The sequence below is a fragment of the Symphalangus syndactylus genome, chromosome 14 (genome assembly GCF_028878055.3).
Source record: "Symphalangus syndactylus isolate Jambi chromosome 14, NHGRI_mSymSyn1-v2.1_pri, whole genome shotgun sequence".
NCBI lineage: Eukaryota > Metazoa > Chordata > Mammalia > Primates > Hylobatidae > Symphalangus > Symphalangus syndactylus.
The window spans coordinates 66975898-66997666 of NC_072436.2; the positions used below are offsets into that span (position 1 = coordinate 66975898).

The 21769-nt window shown below is 35.4% G+C and overlaps 1 protein-coding gene across 1 annotated transcript in view; it reads right to left on the bottom strand.

The window, feature by feature from the left end:
• LOC129463016 (coiled-coil domain-containing protein 144A-like) overlaps window positions 1–21769 on the bottom strand; it is a gene marked incomplete at its 5' end in the record, with an annotated part of 95968 nt that overhangs the window by 65205 nt on the left and 8994 nt on the right. The window contains 7 exon segments of the mRNA XM_063617056.1: window positions 410–947; window positions 949–1367; window positions 3112–3240; window positions 3795–3976; window positions 8598–8813; window positions 14792–14933; window positions 15219–15252. Coding sequence (XP_063473126.1) covers window positions 410–947; window positions 949–1367; window positions 3112–3240; window positions 3795–3976; window positions 8598–8813; window positions 14792–14933; window positions 15219–15252 — 1660 coding nt within the window.

The window sequence follows — 21769 nt, forward strand, 5'->3', positions numbered from 1 at the left end:
TGGAATTAATGGTCAAAGTAACCCTCCTCACTGAATCTTAATTTCAAAATACTCATGTCAGGTATGAGCATTTCTGTTTATCTGCTTCATCATGGTCTTAAAAACTGGCCACATAAAGGCACTGCAAGATCATTTCAGCAGCATAAGGCTACATTACGAATATTAGTCTGTACTTATTAACACTGTAACTGATCTTAAAATTTCATAGGTGACACAATTTATTTACGCAAAGTAAAGCATGTTTCAGGTTTAACTTCTTTTTCACTCGTACATTTCTAGGCTGATATAGCAAATACATTTATGTTCTATATATTTTTATATTCTACTAGATACAACATTTAGCCATAACCAAATATTACTTTACATTTTCTTTCAGGAAGGTTGAAAAATATTTTATCTTTCTTAATACTTTTCTTTCTGCTTTCTCTTTCTCACATTGATCCATTCTTTCTTTTAAATGATTATATTCATCCAACAGCCCCTTGTTTTTCTCTTGTAGTGAAAGAATCTGCTTTTCACTCTCAGCTTGAAGATTTGGGGCAAAAGCATGAAATTGGTCTTGGATAGTACTGACTGTCTTTTCTTGACTGTTAGCTTTCTTGTGAGCATCATAAAGTTGCTGTTGAAGCAACGTATTTTCACTTTGTAGTTGAGATAATCTCTCCTCTACAGATTCCTGCTTTGCAATGTATTTCTTCAGTTTGCTTTATTCAATTTGGTTCATCTGTTCAATTTCTTTCTTCTCACACTGTGCCTGACTGAGGTCTCTTTGCAAACATTCCAAAATCAAACTCTTTCTTTCAACAGCATCTCTTTTGTTATGGAGCTGAATTTGTAGGCTGTTGATTTTACTTTCAGCATTAGAAAGTCTTTCAGAAAGAATCTCATTCTTAGCTTGTAGGTCAGACATATCAACCTTTATTTTGTCCTGTAAACGAATCCACTCGTCTTGTTCTCTGGAAATCAAGTTGTAGTTTTAGGTCTCTTGATGTCTGACTTAGATCACAATCATGTAGGGCAGCAGCTAGTCTACAACGGTATGATTCCATTTCTATTTCCAATCTTTCTTGGTTCTGTTTCTTGTTCTCCAGTTCAGAATTGAGTATTTTGTTCTCAGCTGTCAGATCATTCAGCTGTCCACTGTACAGGAGCATTGTTTTTGTTAACTCTTCCTCATTTAGTTTTATAATTTTTTGAAAGTTACCATTCTTTTCTTTTACAACCTTAATGTCTTCAAAATATTTCTTTTCTTTTTGCTGGTTCTGATTTTTTATTGTATCTATTTCCAGTCTCAGCAAGGCAATTTCTTCCTGCAACATGCAATTTTCATGCAAGAGATCCTTTTCTTTCTTATGCCTATGAGAAATCTAAGTAAGAAAGGAAACATTTAGTAGCACTCAATAAAATGACATAGCATGATTTCCTCTGAAATTAAAGAATAACCTGAACATGTATACAATGAAAAGATTGCCATGAGTGGATATCCAACTGAAAAAAAATATTGGATCGAAACTTCAAACCTCACAGAACATAAATTCCCAAAACTTCATAAATTTATTTGAAGACAATGAATCCATGAAAGTAAAAAATAAATGACTAGAGAATTTTTAAGCATCTCAGAATTGGAAAAGACTTTCCCTGAATTACAACAAACTCAAAGGCATAAAATAAAAGATTAATAAATTTGACTACATTAAAAAATTGGCTTTACACTCTGACATCTAACCTATACACCACCCTATAGTAAAAGCTGTAGCTTTGCATATATCTGGACAGAGGAAGTTTCCCAACTTTCTTTAAGTTCTTTTTTTTTTCCTGAAAATATTCTATAGCCATTTTATTTTTCTAACATTTTTATTGTCAGTTATATAAGAATTACATTTATTCATAAATGCTAAATCTAAGCATTATATTAGGCTTTTTTTTTTTTTTTCGAGACAGGGTCTCCACTCCACTCAGGTTAGAGGGCAGTGGCACAATCAAGACTCACTGTAGATTTGGCCTCCCTGGCTCAGGTGATCCTCCCACTTCAGCCTCCTGGGTAGCTGAACTAGAGGTGCACGCCCCCACACCCAGCTAAATTTATTTGTACTTTTTGTAGAGATGGGGTTTTGCCATGCTGCCCAGGCTGGTCTGGAACTCCTGGGCTCAAGTGATCCACCCACCTCGGCCTCCCAAAGTGCTGGGATTACATGCATGAGCCACTGCACCTGGTCTTGTACCAAGCACTTGTACATACATCACTGAACTCATTTATATCACAATTCTGAAAGGAGAGGTCAAAAAATATGCAAGCTGCAAGATTTTCCCTAGGTCCTCTTACTTTACTTCTAGTGCTCCTCCACCAAATCACAATTATTGCTGTGTTGTAAATATATAAATATAAAAGAGCTTTTTATTTCAAAACACCAGTGGTAAAAAAGAAGTTACAGAGCTTTTCTTAGAAAATCATGAGATTATCTGCATTGCAATAACTTCTGTTTCCTCTTTATGATGTTTGAAACAGAAATAAGCATGAAACAGGAAAATACACTCAACTATTTTTCTAAGAACAAAATACTTATCAATAAATTATCACTAAGTTTATATTATGGCATACCATTGTTTTCAAAGCTCTTTGCACTGAAATGAGATGCTACTTGGAGCAAACTGTTACTCTCCTCACAAGTAAGGAGAATGGCATCTGAAGTATGGCCTCTGAACTGGCTTTACATTTCATCTTTACTACCAATGGAAATAATAATGTAACCTCTCCATTAATATGTTAGGAAGATGAAATTATGTCTGAAAACTAGAACATCTATTGTTAAGTAGCAAGGGTTTTGAGACTGTGGGAAGATAATTCCCATGAAAAATAACAAATGTCTCTCCTTTGGATAAGGCCACTGTGAATGTCACTACTTGACTCTTGCAGACAAATGGAGTTGAATTAAGAACATGACTTTATCCAATGGGCCAAAAATACTAGAACCACTATCACCACCCTTAAATGTGTGTGTGTGTTTAGGGGCGTGGTTCAAAAATCCACTATACTTTCCAAGTTGCACAGAGTTGCTTTTTAAAAATATATTCACATACAAAAACATATTTGAAAATGACTAAAGAAAATACCTCAGAATTAATTTTCTTTTGAGCCATTTCTAGCTCCTTTTGTTTACTGGTCAGAATCTGATCTTGTGATATTCTGGCATTCTGTTCTTCAGAAAGTTGCTTCTGGGCATCGTTTCGCTCCTGCACAACCTAGAGATAACATGGAGGTTTTGGTTTAACAGCACTGAAAAAGAAAGTCTAAAAGGTTAATTAAGGGCAGAGCCTGTCTTATCAAACGGTTAAAAGGAAGTAGCTTGTTAAAACACAAGAACTTTTATCCCCCAAGAATCACTCAAATCTTAATTGCATACATGACAGCTAAATATGTCAAAGAGGAAAAACAGTTCTTAAATACGGGAAGATACAGCATTGTGAAATAAAATTTCTTTCAAAACATTTAACTACTGTCATTATAGTTTCAAAGCTATTTAGCCTGTATGTTAACAATGTTCAAATGAACATTTATGCTAGCGATTAAACTCAATTTATCCTCCATTCTGAAAACATTGACTAAGCATCTATTAGATACCAAGGTTTACAGTAAATAATTTTATCTATAAATGTCATAGTTCATTTTTAAGAGGAGATAACAGTTTTGGTTTGTTTTAAACCTAAATGATATACATGAAGCCAAAAAATTTATAAGTAATACTGATGAAAACATAAAGTTAGAAATATGAACTTTTCACCAAAGATTAATTTACCAGATCCAAGTTCTTTTTTACTGTCTTCAATTCCTTAACAAGTCTTCTTAGATTCCATTTAAGTCACTGCTTTGTTTCAACCTCTTTCTCACATTCCTCTTCTTTTATTCTTAACCGTTCACTATCTTTATTATATAACGTATCGGCATTTCCTTTCTCCTCTTTTTCTTGTTTTAAGGCAAGTGTGCAGTTAAATATGGATTATATTAAAATGTGTTTTGTTAGAAAATAAAAAAGTTTATTTTGTGATCTGGCTCTTCCTATGTGGGTTTATTATCCTCATAGAAACTCCTATGCTCTTGTTCCCTTCTAGTTCTCATGTTTTTAATTTCTCACTTCCATCTCTTCCAAAGAAACAGTCCATTAACTAGTAAGTTTCTGTTACTAATAGCCCTGGTAAATATTATGGGAAAGCATATTTGAAATTTTTCAGTAAAGTAACAAGTTGAAAATTACTTCTTTTTCACATGCTATGCAAGTTGAAAATTAGTTAATTAGAACAGATCATTTAGAGTTAGCTAATTTAAAAGAAGTTACTGTTTACAAATAAGTTTAGAAATTCACTAGAAATGCATTTTCATCTTCATGAAATATTGTATGTGTAGCCATAAAAATGATTTACAGTGTAAGATAACACCTTCAGATGTCATTCACACAACATGTATCTGCAGATTACCATAATCCAAGACTAGGCTAAGCTATCTAATAACTGTTACCCCCATCCTTTTTATGTTTGTCTTTTTGATAACACTTTCAACTTATCTTCTTGATTCTTATGTATTTTATAAGCAATTTTAAAATCTCTTTTTGGAACAAGACAGGATCTAATATTTGTTATAAAAGTAAAGGATAATATGTGTTTCAACATTGGAATTAATTTTATCTGCGTATGAGAGATATGGAATAAACTAATCATCAATTACTTTCCATTTTACTTCTTATTTCATGCATATTTAGAATAAAACTGGGAAGTCCCAGCCAGAGCAATCAGGTAAGAGAAAGAAATAAAGGGCATCCAAACTGGAAAAGAGAAAGTCAAACTATCTCTTTGCCTATGACATAATCTTTTAGCTTAGAAAACCCTAAAGACTCCTAGATTTGATCAATGAAATAAGTAAAAGTCTCAGGTTACAAAATTAATGTACACAAATCAGTAGCACTAGTAAACATCAAGAATGACCAAGGTGAGAATCATATCAAGAACCTAATCCCTTTTACAATAGCTGCAATAACAACAACAACAAAAAAAACCTAGGAATATACTTAACCAAGGAGGTGAAAGATCTCTGCAAGGAGAACTAGAAAGCACTGCTGAAGGAAATCATAGATGACACAAACAAATGGAAATATGCCCTATGTTTCTAGATTAGAAGAATCAATATAGTGAAAATGACCATATTAACCAAAGCAATCTACAGATTCAATGCAATTCCTATCCACATACCACTGTCATTCTTCACAGAATTAGAGAAAGTACTCCTAAAACTCACAGGGAATCAAAAAGAGCCTGAATAGCCAAAGCAATCCCAAGCAAAAAGAACAAAGCCAGAGGCATCACATTACCAGATTTCAAACCATACGACAAGTCTAAAGTAATCAAAACAGCATGGTACTTGTATAAAAGTACATTCGTAGACCAATGGAACAGAACAGCGAACCTAGAAATAAAGCCAAATATGTATAACCAGTTGACCTTTCACAAAGCATACAAAGACATAAACTGGGCAAAGAACACCCTATTCAATAAATGGTGTTGGGGAAATTGAATAGCCGCATGTAGAAGAATGAAACTGGATCCCTATCTCTCACCATATATAAAAATTAACTCAAGATGGATTAGGCCTAACATGGTGGTTCACATCTGTAATCCTGGTGCTTTGGGAGGCCAAGGCAGGAGAATGGCTTGAGCCCAGGAGTTTGAGACCAGCCTGGGCAACATAGTGGGACCTCATCTCTACCCAAAAAAAAATATATATATATATACACACATATATATAACATATATTATTATATATTATATATAAACATATATATTATATAAATATATATAACATGTTATAAATATATAACATATATAATATAAATACATATTTTTATGTTATATATACTTATATATAACATTATATATATTTTTATGTTATATATAAACATATTATATATAATATATGTAACATATTTTATATATATATATATATATATATTTTTTTTTTTTTTTGAGACAGAGTCTCGCTCTGTTGCCCAGGCTGGTGGAGTGCAGTGACATGATCTCAGCTCACTGCAACCTCTGCCTCCTGGGTTCAAGCGATTCTCCTGCCTCAGCCTCCTGAGTAGCTGGGAATACAGGCATGCGCCACCACACCCAGCTAATTTTTGTATTTTTAGTAGAGATGGGGTTTCGTCATGTTGGTCAGGCTGGTCTTAAACTCCTAACCTCGTGATCTGCCTGCCTTGGCCTCCCAAACTGCTGGGATTACAGGTGTGAGCCACTGCGCCCAGCCCCCAAAAATATTTTTTTAATTAAAAAAGAGATGAATTAAAAACTTAAATCTATAACCTGAAACTACAAAAAAATCTGAAAGAAAGCCTAGAAAAAAAACTCTTCTGGGCACTGGCCTATGCAAAGAATTTATGATGAAGACCCCAGAACTAAATGCAACAAAAACAAAAATAAATAAATGGGACCTAATTAAATGAAAAGGCTAGCCTGGCACAGTGGCTCAGGCCTATAATCCCAGCACTTTGGGAGGCCGAGGTGGGCGAATCACCTGAGGTTGGGGGTTTGAGACCAGCCTGACCAACACGGAGAAACCTTGTCTCTACTAAAAATACAAAATTAGCCAGGCATGGTGGCACATGCCTTTAATCCCAGCTACTTGGGAGGCTGAGGCAGGAGAATCGCTTTAACCCAGGAGGTGGAGGTTGTGGTGAGCTGAGATCATACCATTGCACTCCAGCCTGGGCAACAAGAGTGAAAGTCTGTCTCAAAAAAAAAGAAAAGAAAAGGCTTCTGCACAATAAAAGAAATAATCAGAGTAAACAGACAACGTACAAAATAGGAGAAAATATTTGCAAACTATGCATCTGACAAAGGACAAACAAATCAGCAAGAAAAATAAAAATAATCCCATCAAAAAGTGCACAAATGACATGAACAGATATTTCTCAAAAGAAGATGCACAAATGGCCAACAAACATTATTTTTAAAATGCCCAACATCACTAATATTCAGGGAAATGCAAACTAAAACAACAAGGAGATATCACCTTACTCCAGAATGCTCATTATTAAAAAGTCAAAAAACAATAGATGTTGGTGCAGATGTGGTGAAAAGGGAATGCTTATACACTGCTGGTGGGAATGTAAATTAGTACAACCTCTATGAAAAACAGACAGATTTCTCAAAGAACTAAAATAGAGCTACGATTCAATCCAACAATCCCCTACTGGGTATCTACCCAAAGGAAAAGAAATCATTATATCAAAAAGACACCTGCAAACATATGTCTATTGCAGCACATTTCACAATTGCAGAGATATGGAATCAACCTAAGTGTTCATCAACTGATGAATGGAATAAGTAATATGTGGTATATATATGCCATGGAGTACTACTCAGCCATAAGAAGAATGAAATAATGTCTTTTGCAGCAACTTGGAAAGGACTGGAGGCCATTATTCTAAGTGAACTAACTCAGGAATGGAAAGCCAAATAAAACCACATTCTCACTCATAATAGGGAGTTAAGCTATGGATGCACAAATGCCGACAGAGTGGTATAATGGACATCGGAGAATCAGAAGTCGGGGAGTGTGGGAGGAGGGTGAGGGATGAGAAACTACCTACTGAGGTACAATGTGTACTACTCGGGTGATGGGCGCACTAAAATCCCAGACTTCACCACCATACAATTCATCTATTTAACCGAAAACCACTTGGAACCCTAAATCTATGAAATTAAAAAAAAAAGTTTTCAAAAAGATTAAGACTGTATAAATATTGTAAAAATTACTTTGGGTGTAGAAAAGTGACCAGTTCATGCTCTGTTGGTTGAACTGTAAATTAACACAAACATTCTTGTGAAAAATTAAGAAATACTGATTGAAGGTCTTTTTAAAAAGTTCCTACATTTCAACCAAATAGTTCTATATTGGAGAATTTATTCAAAGTAAACAGTTTAGGAATGTAGAAAAAGATTTATATAAAAAAATGCTCTGGGCTGGGCATGATGGCTCACTCCTGTAATACTAACGATTCGGGAGGCCAAGGCAGAAGGAATGCTTGAGGTCGGGAGTTGGAGATGATTGTGAGCAACACAGTGAGACCCTGTCTCTACAAAACGCTTACGAAGCTAGCCAAGCATGGGAACGTGCACCTGGAGTCCCAACTACTTAGGACGCTGAGGCAGGAGGATGGAGTTCAAGGCTGCAAGGAGGTATGATCACACCAGTGAACTCCAGCCTCAGGCACAGAGTGAGACCCTGTGTCTACAAATAATAATAACGATAAAAGATGTTCCTTACATCATTAATTATAAATACAAAATAATTTTAAAACCCAAATTACAATTTGTTAAATGAATAACAAGATTTCATATGATGGACTTCTATATGGCCATTAAGATTGCAAAGAATATGCATTTATTTATTAGAAGAGTTCACAGTTAATCATGTTTTATTATTTCCAAGAATTTCATATTCCACAAGACCATGATTTCTCCCCCATTAATCCCCAGAAGGTAAGTCAGCAATTACAAAAATTCTGATATATTATCTTTAGTATATTTATTTAGAACTAGAATATCATGCCTCAAACTGTACACCTCTTTCTCCCATTCAACTTTTTGAAGCTCTAACTGTAATTTTGTCTTTTTCATTTCAGGTAGCTCCTTTTGTAGTACACTGACCATATTTTCCATTTGTTTAATTTTTTCTGTAAGTCGTTCATAGTCATTATTCTTAAGTTCCAGTAAGTGTTCATATAAACAAAATGTGTCTTGGATTCTTGATAGGCTAAGAGAATCTGTGTCAGGGAGAAAACAAGGTGGAAATAAAGTATATGAGTACTTTTTAGGTATAAAGGACTGCGTTTTAACATTGTCTCCTTCACACATTGAACAAATATGCACTGAGTGCCTACAGTGTGGCAGACATTCTACCAAGCTCTGCAGATAAAACAGACAAGACCTCTGCTCTCATTTAGCCTTAAGAGTAGTGAGGAGCAAAGACAACAAATGTGACAATTATAAATTCAGATAGATGGTGTAAGAAAACACAGTTCTATGATCACATAGGAGAATTTTATCTATACTGGGCCCAGGGAAGATTTCCTTGAGGAAGAGATGACTACACTGAGAAATGAAGAGTGAGAAGGAAGCAGTTAAGCAAAGGGGTGGAAAAGCATCCTAGGCAGTCGACAGCAGGTGCTGAAGCTCTGCTGCAATCTGCTTCTGGCCATGATGGACAGCAAGTACTGATTTACCTTCTTGCCTGAAACAACCAAAAATAAAACAGACAAAATATATTGTGCAATGATTTACCAGGCAGTGGACTTCAGGTAATGAAGACAATTATCCCCGTAAGACAATAAACAAATGAAATTCATCCAACATTCCAGCTCCCTGCCTTCACGGAGTTTCCAGGCTACCGCACAGAGAACAAACTGACAGAGTCCACCAGATTCCCTGAGATGAGATGATGAAGCCGAGAGTGTGGTAAAGCCAAGGCAGACAGAGATCACAAAACAGAACACCGGAAAGGAGACAGAGTACAGGGAAAGAACACTGAAGATCTGCAAAAATACCTCCTAGGTATCTAGCAGAGTAACAAACAGCACATGTGTGCCAGAAAACTGCCCCAGACCAAGGGGAAAAAAAAATCTCAAAAAAATTGGAAAGAAACATGTCTGGTGCTCACAATGTGCCAAAGAGTGTTCATTTCCATGAGTGACACCGGGAAAACTCAGAATTTGCATGGCAATGAATAGAGTCATCACAAAGCTCTTGCCTCAGGAGCAGGAAATTAGACCAAATCATAAAAGCAAGATCAGACAGATCAAGCTGTTCATATGGAACTCAACTGTATATTAAAATTAAGCTCAAGCAGATAGGCAGAGGCATGGAAGAATTTTTTTAGGCAAACTACACTTGTAGAGACTTAAATTACAATGTCAAGAATGAAAGCTACAATGGATGGAAGTGAACACAGATTAGACACCACCAAAGAGAAGATTCATAAATTTGAGACATCAGTGAACTATGAGAAAACTTCAAGCAGGAATAAGTCCCCAAACAGGGAAAAAGAGAGACAGAAAAATAAAAAAAGAATGGCCAAAACTTTCTAAATTTAAAGAAAACTATAATCTTACAAATCCAGAAGTATCTGGCTGGGAGAGAGGAAATGAAAGTATACTATTCTAATTTTCTTTTTTAAAAAATTTCAGTAGGTTTTTGGGGAACAGGTGGTCTTTGGTTACATGAATAAGTTCTTTAGTGGTGGTTTCTGAGATTTTGGTGTACCCGTCACCCAAGCAGCATACACTGTACCCAGTCCATAGTCTTTTATCCCTCCCCCCCTCCCCTTTTCCCCCCAAGTCCTCAACCAGAATGGAGATTGTATCATTCTTATGCCCCTGCATCCTCACAGCATAGCTCCCACTTACAAGTGAAAACAGACAATGTTTGGGTTTTAATTCATAATTTTCTTATGCCAAATATGATATGCCATAATTTTTTTGAAGATGGACAGTGATAAGTTAAAATCATATACTATAAATTGTGATGCAACCACTAAGATAGAAAAAAATAGTTATTGCTAATAAGCCATAAAAGGGAGATAAAAATAAATCATAAAAATTACTGTACTAATTGAGAAGAAAGCAGAAAAAGAAGAAAAGAGAACAAAGAACTGCAGGGACCAATGGAAATCAAACAGCTTGATGACAGACAAACCTCACTGTATCAATAAGCACATCATAAATGGAACTGGCCTAAAAATCTGAATTAAAAGGCAGATTGTCAGACTGGATAAAAATGCAAGAAGCTACTCCATGCTTCCTATAAAAAAAGTACTTTAAATGTAAAAACATAAATTGTTCAAAAGGATGGAAAAAGATATACCAGGCTAAAAGTTAACAACAACAACAAAAAAATCACCAGCTATAAACAGTCATTTCCTAATGACTTTAAAAAGTTCAGTTAATCAAGAACATATAATCTTAAATGTTTGTGCACCTAATAACAGCTTCAAAACACATGAGGTAAAAATCAATAGAAGAAATAGACAAATTCACAAGTATGGAACAGCAAATCAGCAAGAATGGGGTAGACTTGAACAACACCATGCTTCTCAAGTACCCAGGGAGCACTTACCAAACAGACCACATTCTAGGTTCTGCAATCAATCTTAATGAAAGAACTAAGTCAGAAGGATTTAAGTCATACAAAGTTTGTTCCCTGACCACAAGGCAATCGAATCACAAATTAGTAACAAAATATCTCATGAAAATACTCAAATATTTTAAAACAAAGTAACACACATCTAAATAACCCTAGGTCAAAGACATGATGCAAAGAGAAGTTAGAGAGTATTTTGAACTAAATGAAAATGAAAATACCACATATCAGGATTTGTGGAACACAGCTAACAGTACTTAAAATTTTTTAGCACTTAATGTCTATATTAGAAGACTCTCAAGTCAATGGTCTTGACTTCTATCTTAAGAAACTAAAAAAAGAGAAGAAACTAAAAAAGAAGAACAAATTAAACCCAAAGCAAGCAGAGGAAATGATATAATAAACGTCTGCTATAGTCTGACATTTGCATCCTCCCAGAACTCGTATGCTGAAACCTAATCACAGAGGTGATGTTATCAGAAGGTGGGGCTTTGTGGAAGTAATTAGCTCCTGGGAGCCAAGCTCTCATAAATGGGATTAGTGCCCTTATATAATAGACCCCAGAGGGCTCATTCACCTGTTTGGCCATGTGAGGACATGGGAAAAAAGGGATCTATGAACCAGGAATTGGTCCCTCACCAGACACCAAATCTGCCAGCACCTAGATCTTGGACTTTTGTGAGAAATCCATTTCTGTTGTTTATAAGCTACCCGGTCTATAGTATTTTGTTATAGCAGGCCGAACAGACCACAACATCAAAGATGAAACCAATAAAACAGAAAAACAATAGGAAAAAAAATCAGTAAAACCACACACTTTGATGAGGTCAATAAAAGTGATAAAACTCTAGCCAGGTTGATCATAAAAAAGAAGATGCAAATTACAATTTCAGAAACATAGTAACATGACATTTTTATAGATCCTACAGATACTAAAAGAATAGCAATATAATAAGGTGAGATTTATGTGACTAAACATGACAACTTTGATAAAATGGATACTTTCCTTGAAAAACAAAAATTACCAAGGTTCAATCAAGAAGGAATAACCTGAACTGTCTTATATCTATAAAAGAAAATAAAGCATAAGTAAAGCCTTCCTAGAAAGAAAACTCCTGGCCCACATAGCTATGCTGGTGAATTCTACCAAATATTTAAGAAGTAATTTAACAATTTTACATGACCTTTCCCCCACCCTCAAAAAAACAGAGGAGAAATATAACTCATTCTGTCACTCTAGCACTACCCTGAACCAAAATCTGACAATGATATTACAAAAACAGGACACTCCCTCATGAACACGGATGTAAAAATTTAACCAATTTCTCAAGAAACCAAGATATCCTTCTTTAGGTGAGTGAACAACCTCTGGTACAGCCATGCAATAATGAGCTAACATGCCATGAGAAGACATGAAGGAACCACAAAGGCATATTACCAAGTGAAAAATGCCCAGTCTAAAGGCTACACACTGTCTGATACCAACTACATGACATTTTGGAAAAGGCAAGACTATAGATACAGTAAAAAAAAGTCAGCGGTTGCCAGGATTTGGGGAGGGAAGGCGGGAAAGATGAACAGATGAAGCACAAAGGAGTTTTAGAGCTCTGAAACTGCTTTGGATAATACTTCAACGATAAATACATGTCCTTATACCTTTGTCCAAATTCACAGAATGTAAGACACCGAGACTGAGCCCTAATATAAACTATGGACTTTGGGTGATTATGATTATCAATTCAGGATCATCAATGAGATCAAGTGTACCACTCTGGTGAGGATATTGATAATTGTGGAGGCTATGCACGTGTGGGGGCAGGGAGTACAGGGATAATCTCTGTGCCTTACTTTTAGTTTTGCTGTGAAGCTAAAACTACTCTAAAAAATCACCTTTTAAAACTTTCTAAATAAAACCTTGGCAAATCAAATCCAATGATATATTATAAGGATAATACATCATAAACAAATGGGGTTTATCCCCAAATACAGGGTTGGTTTGACATTAAAATATCAGTTATTCACCACATTAAAAAACTAAAAGAGAAGAACCATATGATCATCTTAGTATATAGAGGCATTTGATAAAATACAACATTCATTCCTGATTTAAAAAGAAAAATCCTTCTTAGTAACCAAAGAATACAAGGGAATGCCATCGGCATGATAAAGAGCATCTCTGATAAACCTCAGCTAACGTGTCATGATGAAAAACCGAATGCTTTCCCTGTAAGATCAGGAACAATACAGGAATGTCTCCTTTCACTATTTTAGTCAGCACTGTACTGAAGCCAGTGCAGTTAGGAAAGAAAAGAAAATAAAAGCTACCTGAGTTGAAAGGAAGAAGTAAAACTGTCTTTATTCACAATCGTGATCACATAATAGGGATAGGTAAAATCCAACCTGTGGGGCAGCTTCTTATTTTTGCAGATAAAGTTTTATTGGAACGCAGCTGTGTTTTTTAACATATGTATTGTCTATGGCTGGTCTCATACTACAATGGCAGAGTTGAATGGCTGTGACAGAGACCATTTTGTCCCAAGTTTAAAATATTTACTATGTTTAGTAAGATAACACTTTGAAAATGAAAAAGGTTTGACTACCTTTGGTGTATGTAAAAAAGCTTACTGAATCGAATCTCAATTTTAAATGTTCATAAGCTACAGAGATTGGAAAAGACAGTTCACCAAAGAAGATACACAGGTGGCAAATAAGCACATACAGGATGCTCAACATTATTAATCTTTAGGGTAATGCACATTAAAACCATAATGATATGCATAATACACACCCATCAGAATGGCTAAAATTTCAAAATTAAAAAACAGCAATAATAAGAGCTTGTGATGATACAGAACAACAAGAAATGTTGTATACTACTGGTTGGAATGGAAAATCAATACAAATACTTTGGAAAACAATTTAGCAGTTTCTTAATAAAGAAATACAAAGGGACAGGAAGAGACTTTTATGGATGATGAACATGTTAACTCTCTTGATTACGGTGATGGTTTCACATGTGCATATGATTGTATATTTTATAGACTTGCAGTCTATCATATATCAGTTATACCTCACTGAAGCTATCAACTGCTCGAACAAACATCTAAGATACTGGGTGGAACACAGAAAGAGAAGCATAAAAACGATGTAGGATAAAGCTAGAGGATTCAGATCTCTAACCTTATAGCAATGAGAAGTAGTAGCTGAGTTATAAGCAAAGGAGTAACATGATCAGATCCGAATTTTTAAAATATATATCATTATGAATGCAGAGTAGACCATGGTTTTAGGAGGTGGGGTATTCAGGAAAACAGGTCTAAGATTCCTAAGATTTCTGCAGCATTCCAGGTGGAGAAAAAATGGTAACCTGACACTGGGGGAAGGAATAGGAGAGAAACAGTCAACAAGACTGGGAGTGCCACTCACACTAAGAAAAGTACAGTGGAGTTATCACAGCTCTTTGGTGTAGAGTATAAGTTAGTTCTCTATTTTAACACTGAGCATATTTCTGAGATGCGCTTCACTATCACATGTCAGTTCTCAGCAATGTATACACACACTACTGCAGGATACATCAAAAGGCCTTGCATTTATGCAATGGTCCTACCTTTACACTCCATTCCAAGTTGTTCAATCAGCAATATAAAATTCTCATGAATAGAGTGAGACAACTCACAAACCTCTGAGGCTGTTTCAGATGGCCCCATTGAGTCAGCAAAGTCAGCCCCACGATGTATTTGGTTTTTGACCTGTAAGATAAATAATACTGTTTCAAAATGTCCTCGAAAGATTTATAGCATATGCTAAATGTACAGAAGTGGTATTTCTCCTTTTTTTTTTTTGATGAGCAAAAACACAGGTACTTCTTTAAAGCAACAGATTATTCTTAAACTGTACTGTTATCAATGGCTACTGTTTCCTAATCACTTTTTCTAAGCAAACAGTTTTACAACAAAACATCCTGTTTTTTTCATTTTACCTTTTAGAATTTTTTTTTTAAATAATATTTTAGATCATTTACTTTTTTACAATACCTTGTTCTTTTCATTAGATGTTTTATCTGCAGGCCTGAAAAACAGAAACAATTCCTTTTAGAAAAATAGCAAAGATGTAAAATGCAAAGAATATCTAATACTATTGTTTTATCATATAAAATATCTGCATTTGTATTACTTCTAGTCATCAAGTGTACAGGTAATTTTTTTATAGGTAATGTAAAATACAGTAATTTTCTACAATGGACATTAAACTATAAACAGAAACAGCAACATTAACGGATAAAGAAATTTGCTACTACTAATATCATTCAAAGAATTAAATTTAGGTCAAGATTTCTGATAGTAAAACCAAAAGAAAAAAAGTGTGTTACCTGCATTATGTGATAAAAACAAATATACCAAGGTTTTCTCATTGTTGTCCTTTTCAATAAAAACAAGCTTTTACGGGCACTAAAACCTATTTGGAAAATATTACTCACATTCTTATATAAGAGAAACCCCTTTTTAATGATGATATTAGTTAGCTTTTTCTGGACTTGCTATGCAGGTACTATGCATCATTCTGAGCACTGTCCATGTGTCAAACTCATGTAATCCTCATAACAATTCTGTGAGGTCAATAACATATTAAGTATTTTACAAAGAAAGAACATAGGCACAGAAGGGCCACGTGACTTTCCTCAGCCCATACAGTTGGCCAGTAGCAGACCCAGCACTCAAACCCAAGAATTCTGCCTCAGAAACATGTGTTTCATGATATGCTGTGAAGGTAACATTTGTTTTCAAGTGAGATAGCAGATGAAACCACATTGTCATTCCATTTCTGACTACAACTATAAATAACAATTTCAGAATCTTGCAATTTTTTTCTAATAAAAAAACTTTATACAGAGGCAAGTTCGGAAACCTATTTTCAAAAAACTAAAAATTATTTTTAATGAAATCCATCAACAGGTATTCATTCACGTATTCACCTATTTATTCACGCATTCAACAAATAAATACTCATTGAGCACACAATACAGGCTGATGGCAATGTTGGTCCAGGGAAACATGGTTTTGATACTTTAGAACATTATGATCCATTGTGGGTCAACCTGATTAAATATTTAAAAAAAAAACTTTATAGGCCGGGCGCAGTGGCTCAAGCCTGTAATCCCAGCACCTTGAGGGGCTGAGGCGGGTGGATCACAAGGTTGGGAGTTCAAGATCAGCCTGGCCATGATGGTGAAACTCCATCTCTACTAAAAATACAAAAATTAGCTGGGCGCGGCAGTGGGCGTCTGTAATCCTGGCTACTCATGAGACTAAGGCAGGAGAATCGCTTGAACCTGGAAGGTGGAAGTTGCAGTGAGCCGAGATCACACCACTGCACTCTAGCCTGGGTGACAGAACGAGACTCTGTCTCAAAAAAACAAACAAAAAAAACCCCAAAAACAACTTTATAATCCAGAAGTAATAATCTGTGATAGATTGTCAACAGTTAGCTTTTCTAAAGTACTTGAACAAAACCCTCCCCTTCTCCCCAGAATCTAAACAACTATAAAGTTGATACACCTGACATTTTAAAGTACCTTAGCAGATCATACCTGTTCATCAAGGGATGTTTAAATTATATTCAATATGGCCTAAGTGTTTGCATGTTTATTATTTCGCAATTTTAAATACTCTGCATATGATAGTTTAAATTTCAAGTCACCATTTACATGTTCAGTTACACTAATGTTACATTTCTGAACCAATGCTGAAGGAACAAACTCTTACCATAAAACTCTACATGAATAAGCACTTTAAGGACAATTGGTTTGCTAAAAATCTATAAAAGATAATGAATCGAGCTTTCAAACACTTAGACATACGAACAAAATTAAATCTCATAAACATGTTCTTGTCCGTATCGTTCCCAGCAGCATACTAATACATTCTAAAAGCTTCTATTTTAAAATAAAAAAGAAAATTCCCTTGAATCCCACATTCTTCTTCATTTATCACTCATTTCTCTATTGCCTTTCCCAATAACGGTTCCCTCAAGGGGTGTCTATGCTTATCCACTATAGTCAGGATTCCACGGCAATTATTTATTGAAACTGTTCCTTGTCAAAGTCACCAGCCCTCACTGTAATCAGTCTTTCAGCGTCGATATAGTTGAGTAGTCTCCAGCTTTGGTAGACTACATTATTCTATTTCCAGGAAAAGTAACCACTGCAAATGTTCTTTCTCAGAGAAATAAACAACTTACACATTTTAACTTCTTTCATCCTCATCTATTTCACTTAAGCTGCTGTCATCATCTCCTTGTTAGCAGACCATGAGTTACTAAATTAGCCTTCTCAAACACTGGTGTAATCACAGACTATTTTGTGGTCAATTTTTTATTTTCATATTTCTTTCCTTCCTTGATATGTAACGCAGTACCAGAAGTTAAAAAAATCTATAAAAAGCCAATGTTTTATAATTCTACTGATAATGAATTTAAAAAAATTTGTAAAATTCCAACTCTTCCCCATCTCAATTCATTAATTTAAAAAACACAGTTATGAATTACCAACAACATATAAAGAAATATGTATTTCCTGCCTCAAAAACCAGGTAATATGCAATTATGATACAATCTGTAGTTTAAAAGTTGATATATGAAAAGTTATATTTTAGCACAAGGAAGGCATTACAGAAGAGGCAAAATATAAGAGGAGCTCACCAGGGAAAAACAGAAAACTACTCTACTTGGAAAATGGAATGAGAGCACAAAGATTAGTCCCATGGAGTCTAGGTGTTTCCTAGGAACTTGAAAGGAAAAGTGTAAAACACAAGGAAACTAAGAATGGAAGATGAATGCTACACTAAAAAGTTGGAGTCAGCAGGGCGCAGTGGCTCATGCCTGTAATCCCAGCACTTTGGGAGGCTGAGACGGGAGGATCATGAGGTCAGTAGATCAAGACCATCCTGGCCAACAAGGAGAAATCCCGTCTCTACTAAATATACAAAAATTAGCTGGGCTTGGTGGCATGCCTGTAGTCCCAGCTACTCGGGAGGCTGAGGCAGGAGAATCGCTTGAACCCAGGAGCCAGAGGTTGCAGTGAGCTGAGATTGCCACTGCACTCCAGCCCTGCGAAAGAGTGAGACTCCATCACAAAGAAAAAAAAAAAAAAAGCTGGAGTCCACTGCATACAGGCAATGACTCTTACACACGAAACTCATATTTAGATCTGTGCTATGTTTTGGGTTTATTTTTAAATATAATAATGTTTAAACAGTTTAAACAAAGTTTTAAAAATAACAGGCACATATTACATGAAAGAAATCAGGAAAATGTCTTGGGAAGAAAAAAATCTTACTGTTAAAATTCCTAAATGTCATTATAGTCATTATATATAGTTCAAAAATAGCAATATTCTGATTAGTTATATAAGTTTGTTTGAAAATAAAATAATTTGGTAAATTTCCTACATGTTTAGTCCAGTATTTAGTCTTAATATAAAAAGCTGGATTTGCCAGCAGAAAATTGAAAATTTTTTTTATGAAGTAAACACACATTATATCACTATCATTGCATGGAACAGAAAGTGAACAAAAAAATATTAAGGAATAAAAGAAGAGTATCACTATCATATAAATACATACATTAACAAAGAGACAAACATTTCCCACTGGAGATTATATTAGGAGTTTAGCAGAAGTCTCTGAAAATAACAAAAACTGAAACAAAACTAATAATTGCTTTTTGTTTGTTTTTAACTATGTAGAGAATTCTTCTGGTTAAGACTAAGCATCAAAAAAATGAGATCTTCTGAAAGCAATTATTAAACAATTCCTCTTGACCCACACTTCCAAATTAAGTCTATAGTTCTGGAATATGAAACCATTTTCATTTTAAACATAGTTGATGGAAGGCAACTTTTAAACAGAAAACTGCAGTTTAAAGTTGCCTCAAACTTAGGAAAGAACTGACCTGTAGCCATGGTAGTAACAAGCAACCACCCACAGCCAGTTCTAAATACAGTTAATCAATCAGTGACCATTGGCCTCTCTCACCAACCAGTATCAATGTGGGCCACCTGCTTCTGAAAGACAGCCAGTCGAACACAAACTCACTCCAATCCACAAGCCTGGGAGTGTTAACTAACCCACAGCAGCCTCACTCAGATAGCCATGTTTCTCCAGATGATGTCAACCCTCTTATGCTGCTGAGAGTCTGCCAATCCTTCAAGTCTGCTGCTCCCACAACCCTATGTAAGATCAACAGCTGCTCTGTCAGAATACAGATTGCCTGATGAGCTAGCTCTCTTATAGAAAGCAACACATTCCAACGTGGTCTTTTAACTTCAAATACTGAAGGTTCATAATCACTTGGAAACAATTTTTAAGTCCATTAAATTTACCACCCTTGTATTTTAATTTTCTTTATAAATTACCAGTGAAGTTTGTAACTCCTTTGATCCATTTTATCAGAAGTAAAACCATCACGATCATTAGTAAAAGAATAAATAGTGAGTAACCACAATGTTGAGCTTTTCTCTCTAAATGGAAAACTGTTAACATAAAGAATGTAGCTTACTACAAAGAGCCAAAAAATCCAAAAATGCACATAATCACTAGGCAAAAGTGTTAGAATGAGCCCATGTCAAGCCTTTTTTTTTCTTACGTGAGAATCAGTCTAATGTTTAAAACAATACACCGAAGGGTAAACTCCAGTTGCTCATTTAATAAATATTTATTCAGTAGCTACTTATTGCATGCTAGGCCCTGCTCCTACATGTGGGAGTGAAATAAACACAATAACAGTAGATAGATTAGGCAACATATACAGTGTTAGGGGAGAAAAACTAAAGCAGGAAAATGAAATGTTTACAGGTTTGAGAGGAGGGGTGGTGGGAATTTTAGGATGGCCAGAAAAGTCCTTACTGAGAAAAGGGCTTTTCAGTAAAGAACTGAAGGAATGGAAAGAGAAAGCCAGGAGGCTATCTGAGGAAAAGGCATCCCAGACACAGGGAACTGCCCAGTACAGAGGTGTGCCTGGGGTGTTTAAGCATTGTGATAGGTAACGAAGAGCAAGAAGTTCAGTGTGGCTGAAGCAGAGCAAAGGGAATAAGAAACAGAAGTTTAAGTGAGAGAGAACAGGGCATATCATGTGTTGCCTTCTAGGTATGAGGAGGAACCCTGACACTAGAGTGAAATGGGAAGCAATCAGACGGGTCTGAGCAGAGGAATGACATCATCTGACTTATGTTTTAAATACGGCCACTGAGTTAAGGATTGACAAAAAGAAGATTCTTTTTAAAAAACAGAAATAACCAATTAACAGTCTATTACATGCATCTAGACAGCAGATGGTGGTGGCTTGGACATGAAAGATATGACTGGCTTCTGGATATATTCTTCAGGTACTCCTGACAAGATCTGCTGACAGACTAGATGTGAGATGTCAGAGAGAGAGGTGAGTCAAGGACGACACCTTGGTTTCTAGCAGAGCAACTGCAAGAGTTGCCATTAATGCAAGTAGGAAAGACTATGTGAGGGGTAGGTATGAGAAAGAATATCAGTACTCCAGTCTTGGACCTGGTAAGTTTGTGATACCCAACAGTTTGTGATCAATCAAACAGAGATGTCAAGTAGGCAGACTGGTATAGAAGTCTAGAATTAAGGAGAGAGATCTAGGCTGGAGACATGCATTTGAAAATCAATAGCACACACAAGGTAGTAAAAGTCATGAGAAAGAAGATTGAGGACTGAGACTGAGTCCTGGGACATATGAGTCCTGGGACATAATCAATGTGTAAAAGGTGGGATATGGGAAGAAAGCAAAACAGACCGTGACGGATGGACTAGAAAGGCAGGAAGAAAAGCCAGGTGAGCGAGTGAGATCCTGAAAGCCAAGTGACAACACTGTTATGGAAGAGAGAGTTTTCCATTGGGTCCAATATTGCTGACAGGTTAAATAAAATGAGGTCTAAGAAATAATGTCTAGATTTACAAATCAGTGGTAAACTTCAGAACAACAATCTTGGAAGAGTGGTGGGAGTGAAAATTACTGCTGTCAGCTCAAGAGTGAATGGACAGGAAATCTGAATCCGTGAGTATAAACCATTCTTTCAAGGCCAACATACCTAGGGGCATGACTGTAGATGATCTAATTTTCTTCTTGTTTAGCTGTATTTTTCAATTCTTATATAACTACATACTATACTTTTACCCTTTAAAAGTTTTTAAAATGATATCTATATGGCATTTCTGAAATGCCAGATGAAGGTATTAAATAAAAAATTCATTAACTTATAAAACCAAAAGGCCACTTGAACATTTCTAGATTATATAAGCTGATTATAATTTTGCTCCTGCTTATACATAAAGACCAAGGAAGACTATAAGTTTCAGAAAAAGTATTTCTTGCTTGATAAAAATCATCTAACTCTAGAATATTTTATACACATCAAATATACAAAGTAATAGTCAAAATATGGAATTCTATATTATTTGCAATTTTTACCCCAAGCAAGAATTACTTTTTGAAAAAAGAAAATTCAGGAAATAAAGCATTTCTTTAAACTTCATGTTTAAACAAATGCTGATGGAATAAAAGAGTTCTTATT